This window comes from Acyrthosiphon pisum, chromosome A1 (genome assembly GCF_005508785.2).
Source record: "Acyrthosiphon pisum isolate AL4f chromosome A1, pea_aphid_22Mar2018_4r6ur, whole genome shotgun sequence".
Lineage (NCBI taxonomy): Eukaryota > Metazoa > Arthropoda > Insecta > Hemiptera > Aphididae > Acyrthosiphon > Acyrthosiphon pisum.
In genome coordinates, this window is record NC_042494.1 from 154,553,176 (window position 1) to 154,568,147 (window position 14,972).

The following is a 14,972-nucleotide window of genomic DNA, read 5'->3' on the forward strand; positions in this document are numbered from 1 at the left end:
TTGTTGTTGTTGACCAAAAATGTACGTATAATATTTAAAGTATGTTGAAAAATATTTAAAATATCCAGCACCTTTATACAGAGTTATTAAACATTAATTAAAAAAATCTTAATATATAGTAATATATTAGTGCTGTCATTGAAAGGTAATTTACATCTTTAAGTCATAATGTTCTATTGACGATGACGACGTTCTATCAAAGTATTATGTCTATAATCTGAATAATATATACTGTAAGCACCTATGTGTGTAAGTCGTATTGAAAATTAATTTTAAACTTACCAAACTTTTAAAAAGTTAGGTATTTTACATAACACCCAAGTTAAATAATCATGATACTAATACGGCAATATATACCTAAGTATATAAGTTATTATTTATTACCTACCTATTTATAAAAATAATAATATTGAACTAAAATCATTTTAATAGTTGATTATTTTTAAAGTTGCAATTATATTATAATAAATATAAAAAATATAATATTTTAATATTAATTCATTACAATAAATAATACATTTGAAGAAATATTTACATGTGAAATAAAAATAAAATGATCAAATAAGATATTCGTAGATCATAAATTATAGGTAACTATTATGATTCATTATAATAATATATTGTTTGATAATAAAATATTCCATAGACAGACATTGTTTCAATAAAAGTCTATATACCCAGATATTATAGTGAATCATATAATTCTCTTGTCGGACGAAAAATAAAAATGGAAGCTTTATTAACTATAAATACCTCGGAGCGCTTTTTTGTGTATTATAAAACAAACTGAACGTGGACGTCTAATTCTATTATAATCTCTTGTTATTCGACCACCGTCAAAGGCCACAGGCACAACGGTTCAATGAGCTTTGATTAGACACATCAAAGGCATGTTTGTTATATACCACCGACCGCATTACGAACACCGCCCTAGGCTGGCCCGTCACCTTTGTAAAAGCGTCCAACTGTAAAAGCTGGTAAATGGCTGGGGTCTGGTGAGTTTCGTATAATGTTATGAAAATTCAATCAAAACACGCAGATATACGTCCATACATTTTTAAGACAATTTGAATATAATATTTTATTTTAGCATTCATATCTAAAAAATCAGACAAGACATGCAGCACGTCTTGTTTCGTTTGTATTATATAACATTTAAAGAATGATCAAATAATCCGATATAATTTAACTTAATCAAATGATCGTACAAAAACTGGAGAAAAAAATATTTTCAAAATGTAAAAATAGTGACAACTGCAAGCAAGTACCATAAGATGAATGGTTTACATTGTATTAATTAGTATAATATGCCTAATATTTAAACACTTAATACTTTAAACTATATTTAGCCATTTAGGTGTAATATTACTAATAATGTAGCTATAAAATTAACGTAAATATTCAATTATTATAGAAACAAAATTACGAGATTCAATTTTAAAGCGCTGATATGGGAAGTTGTTATTAAATATATTCCAGATACTTTGGGTAAAACTAAAAAGAGATAAGGTCTTCATAAAATTAACAATGTATTCAAATTTTTAGTTTTAAATCTATTAAAATCCAAAATTTCATATTTCGTTTAAATAAATTTAAAAAAAAAACACAATAAAAACCTCGAACACAGATTTCTACATAGTACTAGATAGCAAATTCCCATCATGAATTGAAGCTTCAAGGTCGGTTGGCAGTTGTATGGATATTTTATATGGAAAATAAGGTTAATTACAATTTATCTTGTACCTACTGTATTTTATTATTTCTAAGCCTGTTGTTTTAAAAAAAAAAAATAATAATATTTTATATAAATTGTTTTACATTTACTATTTTATTTTACCATTAAAAACGATGTCATTCCTAATACATTTTGTATAATGAATGAAATGTTTTGCCAACTGACCAAATGGCAGCCACCTACAGCTGAGGTTCAATAAATTGTAAGAAAAACTTTAACAATGTAAATTATATAGGAGTTCCTTATCTAGTGTAGTATAGAAGTCTGTAATATAAATACGGAAACGGAAAACCTATTTGTACAATTTCTAACCACCCCCCCCCCCCCCCTCACCAATTCTGATATTGTGCGAAAAATGTACAGTAATTTATTATACGACGACCTGTACGCTTCAATCCATTACTTATTATTATTGTTTATAGGTATAGACAACTTATAATTTATAACGCTCATAATATGCAATAATATATAGGTATATGTATTATAAAATATGTTATGTAGAAGTATACAATAATACAATAACGAACAATATTAAGTTTAAAAAAACAGTGAAAAATAAAAACACTGACACTATATGTATTTATGCATATTATAATAAATAATATACAAAACGGTTCGTCGAGAACTTCGTGTTTAAATTTTAAACCTTTACGTTGTTTTTCAATACTTTCCAGACACTTTGGGTATAACTAAAAAGTGTACAGGACTTCATAAAACTAACACTGCATTCAAATTTTGAGTTTTAAATCGGTTAAAATCCAAAATTTCATTTAAATAATCATAAAAAAACAACAAAAATAACACTTCGAAATAGGTAACGGCCTGCAGTGACCGTTATATAATTATTAATACTTGCGGACCTGAATATAGGAAAATTCGGAAACGGGAAACCTATTCGCACAATTTTGAACCACCCCCTCTCTCCCTCCCCCCCATCCTGATATTGTTCGAAAAATGTACAATTATTATCCGACCTGCACACGTAAGTCCATTACTTAATACATATTATTATTATTACGTGTAGGCAGTCGACTTATAACGCTGAAAATATGCAAGAATATTATATATGTATTATATAGGTGTAAAATATAATATTGTGTAGATTGTAGAAGTATACGGTAATACAATAACGAACAATCGTAAGTTTAAAAAACAGTGAAAAACAAAAAGCACTCTGTACGTATATGCATGTTGTATTATACAAAACGGTTCGTCGGAATCTCGTCGGAAATGCGTTACGCGCGTTATTCGGTTCCATTAGTGCGGCGCACAATACACACTCGTCCCGGTGCGACGACGACGACGAGTGTGCGCGCGAGTCGACTAAAAGTGTCGTTGACGATATTATTGTTATGATAAATCGAACAAGTGGAGTGTGCACGGGATTATAACAATAATGGAGGGCGGCGGCGGCGGCGGCGGCGGCGGTTATAATTAAAATTAAACTCCTCCGGCCGTGCGTAATCGCAAACGCAGACACGACGAAGCGGCAGCTTTTTCTCGTATAGTTAATAATAATAATAATATATTGGGTGGGCGGATTTCGTTAGCGTACCGCCGCCGCCGCTGACGGCTGCGGCTGCCAAACGCCCCAACAAGTGACCGTGAACAAGAGTGGCCGGTACTCGCGCACACAACAGGCGGCGCGGCGTTTAACTCGAACCCGAAATCCATCCCGTGGGATTACGACGACGACGACGACGACGACGACGACGGCCATGTCCAACCGACCGTGTCGCCCTCGCCGCCGATCGTATTATTATTATATCGTTGTTATGATATATATACGCGAGCGCGGTATATTATGTTTCTGTATCGTATTTTATATACCGTGACAGCGGTGACTGCCAGATTTTTTACACCGATTTAAAAGACAGCCGTACTTATCGGTCAGATTTTGTCGCGACTTTCGCGCAAAACGGAATAAATAAACACGTTTTTGCACTACCTGTCCATTTCTAGCCCATGCACGCATTATTATATTTTACTATTATTAAGTACAACGTGGTAGCGTGGCCAGGAATTTTTTTTTTGTGGGTGGGCTTAAAATTCGTTTGACTGGGGTCTCACACAAGTGTAGCATACAGATACCTACCGAGGTCTTATTGTTGGTTGCGGTTCCTGTACGGCTATACGAGTTTATATTGTTGCAGTAACTTTCATAGACTATATAGAAATTATTTTTTTATTTTCTTAACATTTCGGAGCGGGGTTACAGCCCTCTCTGCGCCCCCTGACCACGTCACTGGTACAACAGTTAAAATATAACCAGGCGTAAGTAGTAAACTCTGTCTACAACGGACCTGTGAAAGGTGCGCGTGATCATGACTAAATAAACAGGCATGGTCACTAAAAAACCAATTTTTCCTATCACTGCGCATTTTCCCCAGACATGGCAAAAACCGTATAATTCCTATATAATTGTAATGTGAAGAACATTTTTTTCTATGATATTAGTGTTTCTTCCAAGTCTGGGGAAGTATAATATAATATGTATAAAATATGCGTGCAGTAATCTAGCGATCATGCCCGTTTATTTAGTCATTCGCGTGATATAGTGATATTATAATAGCAGTATTTTACCTCGACGCGAAGAGCAGCGCACGCCCCTCGGAAAATTGATAAAAAAAAATGTTTGGAACGTACTCATTTCATCAAGTTAAGAACGATGGTGCCATGAGAATTTTCGATCGTATTTCGAACTTACAGCTTATAAGTTATAACTTATGTGAGTCTTGCGACCGGAGCCAGTATAGGCGTATAGGGATCGACTAATCGTCATATTATATAATTTGCAACTGGCAAGGTCTGCCCGTACCATGGTTATAATATTATATTTCTATGTGAAAACGTTGTACAATTTTTTAGTAATGTAGGTACGCGTTTATGAATTATGGTTCAAAGCTGAGTTCACAGGTAACACGTTTTTCGTAAAGTCACATCGTGTCCTAAAAAGTTGAGCTCGGCCCTACTCTGAAAATATCTCAGTAAATCGACCATGATTGCAATGACCAATCAGAATATGATAAAAGTCACACCACATAAAAGACGATGCAGCCGTGAACCTGGCTTCATACTATTGTTCATATTACCCGAGATATTACCTATATAATTTATCTGCATGTGCCATACACCCATGGCACCGCGACTAGACATTATTACCGTGATAAATGATAAACTTCAAATGACAATAACTTCCGAAGTCCGAACGATGTTTTCTATAATTGTACCACCGTTCTTAAGTCAGCGAAATACGTAAATTCTAAAATATTTTTTAATTGTCCAAAATGCGTGGTAAAATAAATTTGTTCCTCTTGAGAACACGTGTCTGGAAGTTACCGCAAAAACCGGTATCATGATTTATTAGGAACCAGTTCTGCCTTGTTCCCGAACCACATTTTCCGTGGATTTGATAATCGTTTTGTATATTATTATGTATATTAGATATTGGTCATGGTTGTTCCGGGATATTGATAAAATGATGTAAATACACGTCGGTCGAGTTGAAATATTTAAACTTAACAGTAAGCTGTGGTATTTATTGGTTAGAACATGGACTGACCAATCAAGAAGTTTTATAATTATAATAATCAGAAGGGGAAATTCACTTTCAGGTGACTAGCCAATAATTACTTTTGATGTTTTCTGACATAGCTGGTATACGATTAAAGCAGAAAATAGGTAAATCCATTTTATATTTTTATAGTCATTACTGACTTAGATACTCGTATATTGGAACTGTATACTTTACAATTTATGTATATGTTAAATTAATATAAGAGGGTAAAAAGTAAACTGAGTTAACCCATTCATAAAATATTATGTTATTACTTATTTACCGTATTTTATTATTTGATGATTATTGGTATTACTGCTTATTTGTTTTTTCACGTTTTAAAATATGACTTTAAAGGGTTAAATTAGATGTCGCGTGGTTTTTTCATTAGAAAATTTAATTTAAAATAAATTTAATCTTCCAGTAGATACCAAAGTCTTAATTTTGACCAAAGTTCTAGTTACCACCTATTGTGACTTAGCACGGTTTAACTATAAGTTCCACTATATTATTTTTAATGAACAAGGGCGGTATGGTTTTTTTTTTGTCCTGTATTATAAAATGATAATGTATACTATTATCATATTATATAATATGAGTTCACCCACTCCCCCCTACAGAAATCGGCTTATAGAGTAGAGAATCCACTAAAACTAGATTCAGTGAGTGTCGGATATTTTTAAAAAATCTTTGTTAACGGTTAGACGGAAAAAATGTGTTGAAAAGGGTTGGGCAGAATAATGAACTTTGGCTGCGGTTATAGAGAGTTGGTACTTGACATACAAGTTATGGACCGAAAAAGAAGAACGATCGCCCTTTTTCCCCTATGCTATATGTACCTTATCCCCGCGATCCCTTTAAGCTGTCAATCAGTTCAGACGGCCGTACACGAGTCCACGTGCCGATAATGGAACTGCTAAAGCGTTTTTGTAAGCACTCAGATGTCAGACCCCGCCGAAAAGTATCACGTTTAAAATTCAACCTAAACGTCGCTTATCAAGTCAACCTGAAAGAATAACAAGTCACAGTTATTTACTCACTGACCCTTTTTTTTACACTTCCCTCCGCGACAAAGTTATTAGACGACCCCGGGGAAAAAAACACGATTCCGGCCACTACGTCAACATTTTACAGAAGCAGCAGTTTCTAATTAACCCAGCGAAGTGAGAGCCAAAATATATGTTATAAAGTAATATAACTTTCACAAAGTTATTAATTCACTAAGAATCGCATGATTAAAGACAGACTTAATTTTTTTTCTTACTTATTAGAAAAAAGTTTAATTAATTTTCGAAATTATTTATCTCTTATAACTTATATAATCATTTTCGTATTTAAACAGCGTAGTACTATGGGTGAATTATTTCATTAAAATAATACAGTTTATTAAATTTAACTTTTAATAACAAATTTTTAACTAAAACGATTTATCTATTTATTAAGCAAATTAAAAAAAATATCAGTTCTTCTAAATAATATTTATATTAAAATCCCAAACTCTAAAGAAGTGTAATGTTAAATTAATAATAGTAATATTATAAATTATAATACGCCGTTTGATTTTGACAAAAAATATTTCCACATACCGTACTACCCTTCAACAGTAGTATTAAACAATTATAATATTACTCATAAATAGAGGCTGGTACACTGTTTCCTTTCAGAATCGTTTTTCGTATTAAATGTTTTATTATTGAATTCAAATTTAACAAATCTATTACAGTGTCAACCCAATGGTGACGATAGGTACACCCAAAATCTAATACAACAGAGCGATTTCACCACTCTTTTTTTTTAACGGTGGGTACACTATATAAATAGATGTACTAATATTTCAATTTCAACATACGTAAATAATATATTAATATATATTTAGATTAAGTTGAGTTACTATGTGGTATCGATTATTAATATAGTCTAAAATCTTAATATACATTTGTAATTTAAAGTATTACGATTTAGGTATTTGAACTGGTGTGACCATATTATATGAATATAGTGTTCGATGTACATCCCATGTCCATTACTTACGAAAAATCATTAAATAGCTTGTCTCCCATTATAGGCCCTAGGGTGATATTTTGGTAGTGGTTTTGTTTGCGCTGCCTGTACGCAAACAATTCGACATACTCCCTATTTTATTGTTCCCTCGGGATATTTTTTTAGCCCCTTTATACAAATCAATTCACGGCAAATTATTATTTAAACTGAATTTAATAGAAAAATATAAACTGTAACGTATAAATCAAGGAAACAACATCTATTATTTTTAATATTAAAGCACCGTGTACCTATTATTAATTATTTGGTTAACATGTTCACAAACTTATATAGGTGTATAATGATATATTTTTAATGAATAATAAGTTTATAAATATAATATTCATCATAAATTGAGTTTATTTTATTTTGTGTCTAATATTTCAGATCCATATCAAATGTTTGGAGCCACCAGCAGTCGATTAGCTAGCTCTGGTAAGTTGAAAACATATCATATGATTTATAAGCCTTAACATTTGCATGCGAGAAGCGAAAACCATCCTCAATGTTTATATATTTAAGTTCACTTAAATTGTGATTTCATTATTACCTGTGTTTTTAATTTTATATACATTTTAAATAAATATCATACATATATTATATGTTAAGTAATTCAAAAATTCTTAATATAAACAGTTTTAACATGTTTAGAAAAAGTAATATTTTGTTCGGAGAATATAAAAGATTTACTATTATATCACTTTCATGGTGGTAACAATATAAATCTGTTACTATTCTTTAATTAAAAATAATATGTCCAATGTTATAAATATAACCAATGTTTGGGTACTATTTTAAAAATTTCAATATGCTAATGACTAACATGATTCATGTTTATTATATTACTATTTACTAAGGTTGTCTAATAGCGTAAAAAATATTCCCACGCAATACTTGACACTTTTCCGGCTTTGGTTTGAATTATGTTCGGCTCGCGTGTTTTCAATCGACTTTCGCCACACTCTCGGCTACAACTCATTCGTCACGGTCTATGATGCCCCTTATACTATCCGACAACCAGATACATGTTTCCTTTACCCCTATATTTTATGTCATTGTATATTCATAATAATTAAGACAATACTGTCTACTTAATTTTTATATTTTCAACTTAGCGTATTACACTAATACCTACAAATATAAAATGGTATCCAAAATAAAATGTCCAAGTTTAAACTTAACCATTATTACCTATACGTAATTATAGTTATTACGGAATTTGTTTATTTATTAAGAAAGACATTTAGGTTTACAGTACCTATGACCTACAACCTAAGTTTCTAGTCAGTTATTAGTTAAAATAACCTTAAAAAATGTATAATTGAACTCTACATATTTTAAATAAAATTAAATAGATGTATATATAATCAAACACAAACTGCAACATTGCAAACCTTTCAACAGTTTATGTTTTTATGTATTCAAATAGGTTCTGGTCAAATTCAACTGTGGCAATTTCTGTTGGAATTGTTGTCTGATAGCAGTAATGCAGCATGTATTACATGGGAAGGTACGAACGGTGAATTTAAGTTAACCGACCCTGACGAAGTAGCACGTAGATGGGGTGAAAGGAAATCCAAGCCAAACATGAACTACGACAAATTAAGCAGAGCATTAAGGTAAATTAATTTGTATTTAATGCGTGGCACTATATTCATTAAAATTAAAAAACTATTAATTCATTGAATCAAATAATCGGTAAACTGAACAGAATATTAATTACTTTTACCACTACCTGCAAGCATGGATAACGTATACAAGTAATTTAGGAAATTGCTCTGCAGGGACTAGTATGCCAAAATATTGAGTGTATGGTGGCAGGAGAACTGAAACAGCTATATTATAAATCCTCCAACCAAAAGTGTTTTATATCATTATTCTAAAAAAAATTATGTCGTGTTAGAAAATTATATGAGCATTAAAAAATAAGTTTAAAAATGAGGGTTTGTCTTTTTATAGTATTACACTTTGGATCTAGTTGCAATGGTTATTGGAAAATGTTGATCTCTTTTGAACAAAATAACCATGAAGCCGCTTATTTAACCCTTATGCATATTGATTTTTGTTCTTTTCATAACATTTCACCTCGAACATACCTCGGTAATTGGATTTATAGAATGCCCTGTGCTCCGGCAGACACGTATTCGCTCATCCACTGGGTACCAAAGGGCGAACGTGTAATATATCCTAATTACATGGTTAGGGCGGCATCAGTGGTATGGAATCGAAGGGGTGTGAAACTGGCTTTGGGCGCTCTAATTGTACGCGAGGGGTTGTTGGTCGGTGATTGCCACTGATTGTGCGTTAATCACCCACGCCCTTCTTCCACGGAGAAAACGCGATACAACAGAAAACGTTTATTAATTCTGTAAGCGCGCCGAAGCCTCTGAATTCTCACTTAATCCAGACATTTCGTTTTTTATTTCACTGTTTTAATATAATATTATATGTTGAAAAAAAAAGATACCATCAGGCGCGTTTCCGACGAATAGCCTATAAGAAAACAGCATTTTTTTAGATTTTGACCAATAAATGTTCTATATTTACTGTTTTTTATTGTACGACGAAAACTAAATGTTCAAATACTAAACAATAATTTACATTTATTTTTAGTAATTGGATTTAGAATTTTTACGCGTCAGTATATGCGGTCCAATAATGATGTAAAATAATTGTACATCGCACGGTAGCAAAAGTCATTCGATGTTTTTGATTTAGAAATTAAATTAAGTCTACGGGATTCAAAAGGGGTCCGGATATAAATTGATAATCGTGGGTTTGGAAACCTTTTCACCGTCAACTATGTACTTATTACGGTTCGAATCATTCCCATTAGCCTAAGTCCTATCGAACCTTCGTGTATACTTCAACCTACACCTGATATTTAATCGACCTACATAGAACTTTCAAATAATAATAAATATTAATAATACAGAATTGAGTTTTAAATTAAATTATTATTTAAAAAACAAATCGTGAACTAAAAATTTAAATTATTCATGCGCAAACACATACAAATTAATGCAATTTAAATGTTTAATCACCTAGACTCAGATTTCCATATTCCATTTTTTATTAGTACTAATTAAAAATATTAAATATTAACATCGATTTAATTATTTATCATTATATTCGTTGTTTGAACTAGAAAGTAAGCTCTATTTTTGGATTAAATACCTTTTTAATTTTTACCTTGCCATAAAAAGTATGTTTTCAATATTTTTGTTGATTTTCAGGTATTATTACGACAAAAATATAATGACGAAAGTTCATGGAAAAAGATATGCGTACAAGTTTGACTTTCAAGGGTTGGCAGCAGCTACTCAACCAGCTGCTGCAGATCCGTCTGCGTACAAATATCAATCAGATTTGTTCATGACAACCTATCACCACCATCACCACCATTCTCCGAAATTAAACTTCATGTCACCTCATGCCCCTGGAATAACATCTACAGCAGGTGAGCTTAATATTTTATTACAATATAATAAACAGAATAAAAATAGTTATGATTAATTTTCCATACTATAACCAACTTTTACGTGTCAGGAAGAAATATTATTATAAAAATCATAGAGAACGAAAAGATATTAACCTAAATACAAAAAGTCATTAACTTTATTTTTTTAACTGCAATAAATAAAACTAAAAGGGATGTATGAAATTAAAATAAAGCATAGTAATAATAATAATATTAACGGTTAAAAACAGATTAAGTTGTTAAAATACATTTAAACATAAATTGTTTTTATTTATTACATGTTTAACGGTTATTTTGTAGTTATTTATTTCTATTTTGAATCTTGCACTATGCATTTAATGCAGCATAATATAATCAATTAAGTAATGAACATTTTCGTAACATTTTGACCTATATCGGAGTGATAATAAATTCATGCTTAAAAAATGGTGTAAGGAATGTGAAACAACCTTAATTATATTTTGGATTATGATTTTAATTCAACCTCAACGTAACGTGACCATAACGTGTTATGAAAATTTGTAACACGTATTTCTAAGCAAACCGTTACGAAAATATTTTTTAGTTATATTATATATAACCAGAGTAGGTGTATTTTTTAATTTTTAAACTGCTAACTCAAGAAATTTGTTTTGTTTAAACATCGTTTTGAACAGAAAAAAACAGTTTAAAACAAAAAATACAGTTTTTTATGTTTTTTTTCAAAGCCGAAAAAATACACCAACTCTGAAACATAACACTTTTGGCGTAGGTATCCGAGTTCCACCTCAACACTAGGGTTAATTACCTCGGATTATTTTGATAGGTAAATATTAAATCATAAAAAAAACTGCCTCTCCATGACAAACTTATTTTAAGCAACTAAAATCCGGGACCCAACTGCAGATATCGTCGTATATAACCAAAACAAATCCGACACCCAACTATGAGATAACTGATAAGTGGGATGCAACCCACGCACTGTACTTATAAATTAATATATTATAGCGTGGTGTGTATATTATTGTACAAAACACCGTGACGGCGATGAATGGTGAATATATCTGTTACCGTTATCTCAGAAAACAAGACTCAAGAGATTATAATATAATGTTTTTGATAAGGAACGACGACAAGACATTTACAATATAATACTATACCCCCTCGTTTGAGATGTACACGCAATACTACACTACTACCACTACTTTTAATAATAAATAATAATAATACAGCTTGCAGTCCGGCGGCGTTGAAGGGGAACTATAATATAACGTCTTCGCGCGTCGTTCGTGCGTGCAAACAGTGTACGTGTTTCTGTGTGTGTTTGGTTGGGGGAAAATGGTAAACTATATATATATATATATATATATAGGTAAACAACCCGTGCGAAAATCATTCGTATGTAAACGAAGATGACGGCGACGACGATTGTGCTTTTAAAGCGTGAAAGTCGCACGACCAGGGACCGGTGACACTATACACAATAATATTATATATACACCACGAGCGCAAAAAGCAAACAAAACGTGTCAACCGCACGCCTTTTACCGGCGGCGATGCCGTGGAAATTTACATCGAGCTCAGAGGTGGCAGTGGCGTAGTAGGTATATAGGGTGCGCGTGTACACAATACACACACACACACACACACATATATATAAATAAATCCTACTGCAGCCGGGTGTATATTGACCCATTTGTGTGTGTGTGTGTGTGTGTGTGTGTGTTTGTACACCTACTTATACGATGGAGGGAAAAAAACCCAGAGAAAAATGAATAAAACGACGAATTTGTATACAATAACGTTTACACCTTCATCACCTATATTTTATACATATATATACATATATATATACTTCGCATATATACACGTTTACGTGTGTGTGATTTCTGTTAAAAGCGCAGTAGTATGTGTGCTTTGAACTCGACGTGATTCTCGAAACGATTCGTTGGGATAGGTTAAACTATCGAAAAAATACGACAGATGACAACAACAATAACAATAATAATAATAGAGCTTTTGCAAAACTCGGTAAACCTATACTTTACAATGTTTTTTCAGCGTGGAAAATGGGCGTATATATTATAATATGACTATAATAATATATTTATATATATATATAATATATAATATGACTATATAATAATATATTTATATATATATATAATAAATGAGTTTTGTGGTATATTTATCATGTAGGTACCTACCTATTTACATACAATTTTTACAACACAATATTATATTATATCTGATATCTCTAAACTCACGTAAATTTAAATCAAAAAATCGTAATCATGCGTAATCGTTAGGGCGGTAAAAAAAATAAACCTAAAGTTTCGACCCCTGCTTTGATTTCTATACATATATTTACGACACTATTCGCCCCTTTCAAAATTAATTTCCACTATTGTCGGAGAAAATGTTAGCTGGGAGACCTTTAATTTAACGATATGCAAATGAGGAAAACTTTGGTTTTATATTCAAACGAACAAAGTATATTAGTTTACATGTCCTGACTGCCGATTCTGGGGATTAACTTAATCGAATCGCGTAAATTATTCTTATTTCAGCCTAATTTACATATTATATAAGACACTGCACTACTACTATATTCTAATATATGTATACCTATACTGTTCAAATTACACGCCTGATGGGACGACCTAGTTAAAACGTTTTCGATATTTTGATCCGTCAAACCATTTGACACGACTTGTTTTACTCGTTATATTTTTGGCATTGCAAATTTTTTTTTTGTTATGCATTTTCAATCTCTCTTTTCTGTTCCTCATATTGTTTGACTATAAGTCTAGGGATTTTTGATCTGACTATAAAATATTCTATTCAACAGGTGTACCTATCGTATTACAAATAATTCAATTGATTATTAACGCAATATAATAAATAGTAAAACACATACTTTAAAACATGATATACAATCTCGAGCAGACTTTTTGGTGCCCCAAAAGCCAAAACAACTCTTTTGCAACACCCCTGCTCGCAACCGCGTTAATTCGAATTATGCGATTTCGAGTTTTGATTTCCAACGGTCCGTGCCCAAGTGATCGAATTTCTCAAAGTTCGGGTTGTCTGGAGGTTCGATAACACGTCTCTATTTATACGGTATACCTAATACATAAAAACGTAGCCACCGTCCACCGACGCGCGTCATCATAGTAATATAGCACGGTATAATATTATCGTCAACACGTGATTTATACGGATGATGCGGACGCGGTCGCGGAATTCATATTAGACCCTCCTCTGGAACACTGTTCGCGTGTACTATATAATATAACGTGTACACTCTGCAGACATATATATGTAGTAGTACATTATTATGGTATAATATTATATATATATATATATAACATTGCGTAAAGTCGTCGTCGGCGGCAGACCCCACGCGCGTATATACATTAAGAGCCGGAGATTTAGTGCAAACCGGGCGACGATATTTATACACGCCGAAGCGAATCGTCTGTCTCATTAGCCGTCCACAATGGGCCCTTAATGACCTTGCCGCCGCCGTCGTTCGGTCCTTGCCGCGTTTAATGACTGCGCCGTGCAGCGCTGCGGCCCCTTCGGTGCGTGCAGCGCGCGCGCTGTATATACGACGCGCAATATACATTTACGCGCGCGACAGCCACCGACGACGCCCTCCGCTCCCGCGAGAAGACATTGTATCCAGTGATTTTTCGCTCCGTTGCGCACCGTTACTATATTATTTACTACATAGTACATATATATATATTTTATTATGATATATTATTATACTCGCGTATTCACCGACGTCGTTGTCGTCGTTAATCGTCCGGTAAACGTTACGTCGTGTCGTGTCGTATAATATTACGACGTTCGCAATAATAACAATAATAATATTATATTATATTATAATATTGAAATATTTTCCGTCGTCGCACGAAGGATTATCGTTGTATCGTTGTATTATGCAGTTCTCGCGCGCGGAATACGATGACGTCAGTCAACTGTAGCCATATTATGCAGCAGCAGACGAAACGGCGGCGATTCATGATGTCGAAAACGCGTGTACTATGATACGTATATAATATATAGGTACTCGAATTAATAGATATTTTGTCGCTTTCGGATGATAGATAAATAAATACTTACGTTTAGTATAAGTTGAGCAAATACAAAAGTTTCAAAACTAAGTAGTC

The 14,972-nt window shown here is 32.6% G+C and overlaps 1 protein-coding gene across 1 annotated transcript in view; it reads left to right on the top strand.

Annotated features, from left to right (window-relative positions):
* The window catches only part of LOC100160630 (DNA-binding protein D-ETS-3-like), a 58,744-nt gene that overhangs the window by 38,057 nt on the left and 5,715 nt on the right, over nucleotides 1-14,972 (top strand). Inside the window, exons 7-9 of the mRNA XM_001947593.5 lie at nucleotides 7,719-7,766; nucleotides 8,761-8,950; nucleotides 10,568-10,791. Coding sequence (XP_001947628.2) covers nucleotides 7,719-7,766; nucleotides 8,761-8,950; nucleotides 10,568-10,791 — 462 coding nt within the window. The remainder of the gene's footprint in view (nucleotides 1-7,718; nucleotides 7,767-8,760; nucleotides 8,951-10,567; nucleotides 10,792-14,972) is intronic.